General features: G+C 36.0%; 1 protein-coding gene across 3 annotated transcripts in view; it reads right to left on the bottom strand.

Moving 5' to 3' along the window:
* Positions 1-481: 481 nt before the first annotated feature.
* Positions 482-9,242, bottom strand: part of MTF2 (metal response element binding transcription factor 2) — a 61,137-nt gene continuing 52,376 nt past the window's right edge. For all 3 annotated transcript variants that reach the window (XM_069070522.1, XM_069070524.1, XM_069070525.1), the window contains one exon: positions 482-7,969. In XM_069070522.1, the coding sequence (XP_068926623.1) occupies positions 7,612-7,969 (358 nt within the window). In that variant the 3' untranslated portion in view covers positions 482-7,611. The remainder of the gene's footprint in view (positions 7,970-9,242) is intronic.

Here is a 9,242-nt window from a genome sequence, read left to right as displayed (position 1 = left end):
GCTGATCTGGAAGTCTAAGGCACTGTGCAAATGTAGCATTAAGGAGATCTTGTTTCTAGTCCCATCTTAACTACTGCTAATTTCCAGTGACCTTTGACTTTCAACAATCATTTGATCTAAATTAGGCCTGAGTGTCCTCAAGTAAGGGAATTGGACTAAATTTATTTCTAAGTCCCTTCCAGCTCTGATTCTGAATTTCTGGTAAACCTAGATTGTTGATATTAAACTCAAATAGAAATGGGGCTACTAATCCATGGAAAGGGATCCATATGGACTGCATACTGACTTAGCTTAAAAAAATGTAATCCTACCTATGTTTTACTATATTTTGAGACTTATTTTCAAATACATTTCCCAATGACATTTTAATCTGGTGTAGGTGTAGCACTTGGGAGTGCTGATGCATGTTTGAAATCTCACCTAGAATACCATTTCAAATTAAAAAATACAAAAAGTCAATGAACATTGAGGAAAGCAGCTGTGGAAGTCTTATGTACTTTACTTCAAATAAAGAGGTATATAGCCACCTCCAGAGTCTGACAAAGTTATTTATAAAATAAGGTAACAATGAGTTTAGTTTTCTGGGGCAAGCTTAAAATTCCTTGGGTTAAAACATAAAAGTTTTAAAACATAAAATAGATTACTTGTGAGAACTATGAAAATAATACTAACAAAAAAAGAGGAAGAATTCTATTAGAAGAGAAAATTATAATAGCATGTGAAAAGAGCTATTCTAGGTAGAGACAAACTTAAGCCTATACATCTCAAGAACCCCTGAGAACATAAACATTTTACTGCAGTGTAATAACTGATGTTCACAATTATAACCCTGTGCCATCAACAAAACCAATACACTCTCAGAAATCAAGGAAGTATGGAATATATTATTAAATATATTTTATAAATTTTCCTAAGCTTAAAGGATAAGCTTTGGAGCAATAATATTCTATCAACCAAGGGAATACAAGTTATTTCTTTTTCAGAAATTTCAAAGCAAACCCAACATGGAAGAATGAGGCAAAAAGGAGGGCAGGAGGCACCCTACAGTGGGAATCAGCCACAAAAGGGAAGTTGGTAATACATGTGAAAAAAGTACTCCAAAGTTCACAACTTTTGTCATTTTTAGGTTCATGATTTTGTCAGTTTTAGGCCATCCCTATTTATTATGTACAGACCTGTTTTTTCATTAGTGCAGAGAACTTTTGAGTAAGGAAATTCCCTCCTCCAACGTAGATGGGCAACTGCTGCATAACTGATGTTATTCATTGTCTCTGGGATCACTGAAAGGTCAAATTATTTTCCCACAAACACACAGCTAGTCCTATAGTTTCCCATCGTATTAGAAATTAAAAGATGAATTCAGATCCTGGTTCTGCCATCTAGCTTTTGTGACTGGACAAATCACTCAATTGCCTTGACCTGTTTCCTTCTCTGAACAGAGTAAATTGGACTAGATAATCTCTAAGCCACTTTCCATTATAAATCTATGACCCCAAAGCAGCAGAGCTCAAACCCAGGTTTTCCTAACTCTTAAGGCCAGCCATTTATGCATTAGGCCATGTTTTCAACTGAGGTAATGAAAACAGAAGCTATGTAATGAAGTATTTGGTCACGCAGCAGCAACTGAAGAGCTCAGGCCTCTCCTATAATTTGTAGTAGTGGCAGTGTTGCTATCTTTCAAAATACCATTGCCTCTTTATTTTTACATTATATTCATTTTCCAAATATGTCCATTTCCTATCTCCTCCTCAGTAACCCATCACTTATATTTTTTAAAAAAGGGGAAAATGGCAATTCCAAAAGTAAAACTTAACCCTCCATTGACTAACAATATTCTGAGAGCAGTAATGAAGATAGTACCTTCGGGAAAAACTCAATTACAAGGAACTCTTTCTTCATGTAACTAAGTGGCCTAAATGAGGTTCTGTGAACACTTCTCTCCAATCCATATTCTACATAGTTGCCAAGATGATATTCCTATAGCCTGGGTCTGACCATATCATTCACCCCAACAAACTCATGGCTTCAGACTGTTGGGCATTTAAAGGCTTTGTGACCACCCGTCTCTAATCTGCCTTTCCAGGCTTTTTGTAGATTACTCCCTTCACATATTCCCCATTTCTACTCAGCAGGGCTTTCTCTCTCCCCTCCCACCCTTCGGTATAGGATGTCTGGAACGTGTACTTCCTTCTCACCTGTCTCTGAGAATCTCCAGCTTCCTTCAAAGTTCACTTCATATTCTACCTCTCACATGGTAGGCCTTTTCTGATGTTTCTCCACTAGCTGCTTGGTGCTTCCCTCTTAAATTATCTATTTACACTGTATACTTTTATTTACATGCTACATCCCCCTAGTAACAAATCCTCTTTGGTTTTAAAATAACTTCGTTTATGTTTTTGCATCTCCAGCACCTAGAACGGGCCTGGCAACATTGCAGACATTATAAATGATTACTTGATGGATGGGGTAGAAGTGTTGCTAATCTGAAAACTTTTAAATTAAATCAGCATGATAGGTGATGGCTCCTAGATACTTAGATAACATAAGTTCACACACTTCAAAACTACATGTTAACGAAGCTAAAATCAGAAGGCAAATAGGTAACCAAAAGGAAAAAGTCCTCAAAGCAAGTTTCTCTGATAAGGGTTTCATTTCCAAGGCATGTAGGAAATGGACTGCAAACAAAGGATATAATCAGGCAGTTTTAGAAGGAAAAAAGTCAAGCTATAAATAGCCTTATTAGCAGAGAGGCAGCTGGCAGAGCAGTGGATAGAACTGAACCTGGAGTCCAAAAGGCCCAAATTTCAATTCAGCCTAACATTTAATAACTGAGTGACCTTGGGCAAGTCACTTAAATTGTTTGCTTCAGGTTCCCTCAAGTAAAATGGAAATAATAGCACCTATTTTCCAGGGTTGCTGTGAGAAATCAAATAAGATAATATTTGTAAAAAGTACTTAGCACAGCACCAGACACATAGTAGGGCCTATGTAAATGTTTATTCCCTTTCCCTTCCCTTTATTAAAATAAAATTCCAAATCACCAATAGAGAAATGAAAAATTAAAGTAACTCTTAGGTTCCATCTCACCTACAATCATCAGATTGGCAAAGCTGAAAAAAGGAAAAGTGACAAATGTTGGAGTGGTTGTGGAAAGATGAGAATTTAGAGCTATGCCCTAAAAGTTACTAAGCTGCAAGCCCAGCAATACTACCTGGCCTACATCACAAAGAGGAAAAAGACCCATACCTAGGGGCGGCCAAGTAGTACAGTGAGTAAGAGCACCGGCTCCAGTGTCAGGATGACCTGGGAATCGAATCTGAGCTCAGACACTTATTACCCACCCAGAAACACCTGGCCATGTAACCTTGAGCAAATTACTTAACCCCAATTGCTTAGGGGCGGCCAGGTGGCTCAGCTAGTAAAGAGCACCGGCTCCAGTGTCGGGATGACCTGGGGATCAAATCCAGGCTCAGATACTTAGCACCACACCCAGAAATAACTGGCCCTATAACCTTGAGCAAGTTACTTAACCCCGATTGCTTTAAAAAAAAAAAAAAAGACCCATACCTACAAAAGTATTTATAGCATCACTTTTTGGGGTTTCAGAGAACTGGAAGCTAAGGGGGTGTCCATCATTTGGCTGGACAAATCCCCAGCATACAAATGTAATGGAACACTTTTGTGCTGTAAGAAATAATGAAGGGGACAGCTTCAAAGAAACCTGGAACACTTGTATGAACTGATGCAACGTAAAGTGAGTAAACAAGAACAATTTATACAATCAGAACCATAATGTATAGACTACCAATTCTGAGAGACTTAAGATTCTGATCAATCCAATGACTGGTCACAATCTCAGAATATACAGGATAAAATAAGCTACTCATTTCCCTGATGAAGGTGATGGACTCAACATTTGGATTAAAATGTTTTTTTGGATATAGCCAATGTAGGAATTTGTTTTGCTTGACCATGCATATTTATTACAAGAGTTTTGTTTTTCATTTTTTTCTCAATGTGATGAGAAAAATATAAGGGAAGGAAAATAATATTTTATTAACTGGAAAAAAAACACCTTAATTTTTTTTAAAGATTAAGGTAGAATTCACCACTTTAACAGAACTAATTTGTGTTCTGAGAACCATAGCTCGTTATATGGTTTTCTATACCATATTTTATGTCACATAAACAGTGACTCAGATTAACTGTCCCCATGGAAAAACACTCACTTAAATCACATTAAAATCTCTACTTTAGATATGTTTAATTTTTTGGTTTTTTTTCTCCCAAAAAAAAGCATGCCTGATCAATTACCACAAAAAAACCAGAAGAAAATTTTCAGGCGTGTATACTTAGGAAAGCATTCATATAAAATTTGGAAAAAAAAATTCCCACATTTAAGGCAGAACTCATATAAATATATTCCAACCAATACAGTTTTGTAATAAAGTCATTATGCCTTATAACTAAATCCCACTTAACACTATTGCATTACTAACATTTTAAAGATAGCTCCTATGGAACTAACTGCTACCTGTATACTGTTTCATCTAATATTGTGTTTCCCTGGTACAAATAAGTACCATTAAGGAAGAGCATACCTAGAATAGTCATTTAAAAAACTACTTCCCAGAATTACAGAAACATTTCCTTTTCAATCAATCACAAGACCACTCCCAATCTATATAACCATTGAATTATATGACAACCTACTATTATTTATACAAATCAGATCATGTCTCCTCCTTCCAAACCTAATAGTACACAGTAAAAATCCTCAGCAAGAAAGAGTTGTACATTCTACATTATCAAACATATGCTGTACATAAACACACACAAAATACAAAAATGGTCTCACACTTCTAGTATGATCTCACTTCTTGGCAAAGTTTGATACAGAAATATAGAAGACCTTGACAACTGCATTACATCTTACAAAAGACATGAGTTTTTACTAGCATTGTTTTGATATTTGCATTCTGGTCACATCTGAGATTCTAAAGAATAGTGATTTCTCAGCAGCAGAGAAAAGAAAACCATGTTTAAAAATAAACTTCCTTCCATGACAATCTATAACTCTGGAGAAAATGAATTTTAAAAATTAGTATTATATCTTCCTTTTCAGTATGTAGCAAATTTTAAAATCTAACTCTGGAGCACCCTGATTCCTCCTGACTTGTAGATGTCTCAATATAAGCAAAGAGTTAAAAAATGGGCTGAAAATTTAGTAGAGTAACTTTTTTTGGAGAGAGGAAATACATACCTTTCAAATATCTAATAGGTAGGATGGTTAAATGTTAAGTTTATTATTTGGTAAGCAGGCAATTTAAGATGGACTTGAAATGGTTACTTATTTAATTTGGAGGGCAAGGGGGAGAATGAGGGCAGTACAAGCTTTCTACTATTAATTAGAACTAGATTATTAGCAGTGGAGTTGGAAAATCCTTACCTCCATGGCTAAGAGCAGTCAATTACTGCACCAGTGTGTATTTTCAAACAAATACAAAAGCAAAACTCATTATCTCTTTTAAAAATACACACAATTTAATATTGGTCTGTTTTAATTCTAAGTAAAGCAATTCCAAAAATACAAACTGAACATCAGAGCCATGTGAACCACCAAGATAAAATCAAACAGACATTCACAATAATTAAATCTAAAGACAGTTTAGCTGGACAAATTGTCTTCCAAGCATATTATAGAAAGCTTTACTACAAATACTGCTGGTGTTCAGTTAGAATTAAAGGACTTTGGGAGAATGAAATAACGTGAATACAAGTGGAGTGAATCATGTTACACGGGATTTACACTTTTCCATTACCCCTAGATTTAAACAAACATTCAAAAATCAACACAAACTCTGTGTCATCAAAATATTGCAGCTGCAGGAAAGGCAACTTTAAATGAATAGTTGGGGAAAAATCAGGTTCTGGCAGTGGCAAACAGAAGTGAGTTTTTAGTTTGCACTTTAGTAAAGCTCCTTTATATCTGGTTGAGCAAGCACCAAGTGCAAGTACAACCATGTTCTCTGCTTCTTTTGGCTACGATATGACAGGAAGAAGTCATCTTTTGAAGATGTTTAAGGAAATAAAGTAACTTTATAAACAGTCAAATAATCAATCAATGGAATAAATAAACACTAACCCACATTTTTAACCAATCTTCTATGACATCTTACATATTTTTTTCATTTTGGTGGCAAATTCCCAATTTTTAAGCTTAATAACACATTTTTAAGAGTAAAATGAATAGCCACCAAAATATGAATATTCTTCTGTTTACTCTTTGGCTAAAAAACCCCCAAAATAAAACAAAAATAAAGGAAAAAGACAAAGAAAATACATCTAACACTGGTGATAAAAAAATTGTCTTTTTACATGTAAAATAAAGTTATCAATTTAAAACTTGGTACATTTTATAAAAACAAGAGGTAATGTTGTAATAAAAACAGTTGTAGCCTAAATAGGCAACATACTGTTTGTGAACCCTGTGCAATAAAATACTTTGTTCATACTACATTTATCAAACATGACTAACGTTACTACAGACACTGTAGGAATCTTTTGCAGGATCCCTACAAACTTGTTAAAACTGGGAGACATTTACAATCATAATGTGCCACAAAAACTTGAATACGTTACTTCTAGTAGGAGATAATGTTCATATCTGACTTTCATTTTAGGTTCTGAACAGCGGAGTTACAAGGACCAGAACTGAAAAACATTACATGAAGCCCATGAACACTGTTGTTCACACCCTTCCATCAGAACACACTGTACTGGTTTGACATATTTCTCTTCATACATAGCAAGCAACAGCACCTGATAAAGCCTGAGAAGAAATGCTGCTGTGTAAATACTGCAACTATTCCTGAAAAAAGAATTATGGGATATATATATTTATATATATATATACTCCAAAGCTGCCCATTCCCATAATTTGTATTGCATAGGTCACATAATCACACACATATATATACATATAGTTATGTATATATATATATGCACATGCAAAGAATATATTAAGACGACAATGAAGTCTAGTCATGGAGCAATTTACAGGCTCAATATATTTTTTACACTTTGCTTGAAAGAAAATTTCAATATTTTACAGTCTTTCAGTAGGCATTATATACACTGCACTTTACGAAATCTAAAAGGTATTGAAATAGAAATTCATTTCTGCAAACATTTTGGTAACAAAACAGACGTTTCTCCAAAGACTTGTGCTATCTACATGATCTGTTTGCACTGAAACCCACTAATCACAACAACTGACTCAATGGAATACCTAGAAAAATTATCTAAAACCATGCATGAGTTTGAATCATTTTAATATCCTACCCTAGAAACAATCTACAAATCTTAAGATTAAAAAATTAAGTCTCTGTTCTGATTTTAAAAGATAGTTTTTTTTATGACAATATCCATTTTGTTAACAGGTACATGTTAAGGCTAATATTTCCTTGTGATGTTTGGTGTGTCTGTGTAGTTGTGTGATTGTGTGTATGTGTTTTCAGAAAGAGAGTAAAAGCCAGCTCCTTCAGGGCTCTGAACTGTACCTACAGAAGATGTGAGTGCAGTGAACATAATGTTCAATCAGTCCTACAGTCAGGATGCAGTTGCTCCTTCCCATTCCACCAGATACTGCACCTTTCCATCAAGCGTCACCCGGCGAGCCAATACTCTGTATTTTTCACCACATGCTATTCTACCTGCAGCACCAAAATAACTGGTAATAGAGTTCTTTAGATGATTAAGCTGTAATTCCTGATCTGCTAAATTATTAAGAATCTCTGTGTTAAGTTCATCAAACTGATAATCTTCTTTGCCTTCATCATCTTTCACAATTTCAGAATTCTGCGTCTGGAGTGCTTTCCGAGGAAGGCGCCCCCTTCTTCTCCGCAGGTGTGGTATTGCAGCAGGCCACGATCTTCCTGTTCGAGTTCTCTTTCTGGAGTCAGATAACCTAGAGGATATAAAAAGGTGACATGATGTCTAAGGTTAAGAACATAAGGCTCTCTGCTCATACCATAGTGCTTTCTAAGGTGCCTTTCAAATCTAAGTGCTACCAGCCTACCACAAAACATGAATAAATTCAATGAACAAAATAACATTTAAAGGGCCCATTAAACATGATGTCTTAACAGTTAAAATTAATATTAGCCATCAGCTAAACCAACTTGTACCTGAGAATTCTCTACTCAAAAGGTTTTTAATCTATCACTTTATACTGAAAAGTGACCTCCTCCAAGCTTCCATTTTCTAGCCTTCTATTTGTTATTAAGCTATCAGTGCAGTTATTTTAGAGTTTTTTGTCCATCTATAAGTTCATCCTCATCAACTTTTTCTTCTCTCAACTCCACATCAAAGCAGCATCTGGGGGTGGCAGGTTTAACAATAAAGGGCTCAGAACTGGTATCCCCAATTGAATTCTTATGCAAAGCAGAAAATAATTTGTTTGCCTAATGTATTTATTTCAGATTGGATTCTTTATAAGAGACTCTAAGCTTCTATAAGCCAAGGACCATGTCTTATCTAAACATTTTATCTCTCCAAGTACCAAACACAGTGGTTGGAAAACAGTAAGTATTCAATAAATATCTGGTTTATTTTGTGCAGTAAGATTTTCTTAAAGGAAACCACATCTGACATTTCATGTCAGTCATGGAAAAACCTACAAAATGAAACTCACCCTGAAGAAGCTAATTCAATTTAAACTACAAATACCTTTTGAAAAGTAGAAATCATTTGACATGTTTAACACTAAACATAGCAAATCTTGGGGGGCAGAACCAAGATGGTGGAGTAGAAACAGGACCTCTGCACAGCTCTGGCTCCCACCACCTTCAATACATGTTAAAAAAAAAAAAACACTCTAAACAAATTTTAGAGCTACAGAACCCACAAAGTGACAGAAACAAATCTCCTGCTGAAGGCAGCCCAGCAAGCTGACAGGAAGGGTCTTTCACACCAGGCGGGAGCCAAGCACAGGCCCCTATGAGTTTGGGATTCCGACCCCAAGGCGGCCCCAAACCAGCTGCGGCCAGAGCAGACTTCAGGAGAGTGAAATCAGCAGCAGCTGTGGTGGTTTCCAGATTTCTCAACCCATAAACGCCAAAAAGAAAGTAAAAGGTCAGTCGGGAACTCTGCTGGAACTGGGTGGACAAAAGCACAGTCTAGCCCCTGCTCCCCAGGGCGAGAATGGTGAAGTCATGGCAGCAGCAGGCTACATGGCTGCC

This window comes from Petaurus breviceps, unplaced genomic scaffold, assembly GCF_028583685.1.
Source record: "Petaurus breviceps papuanus isolate PSGF00001 unplaced genomic scaffold, PetGlider_PUasm1.0 90808, whole genome shotgun sequence".
Taxonomy (NCBI): Eukaryota; Metazoa; Chordata; class Mammalia; order Diprotodontia; family Petauridae; genus Petaurus; species Petaurus breviceps.
Note: the sequence above shows the minus strand (reverse complement) of the source record. Positions and strands in the feature narration are given on the sequence as shown.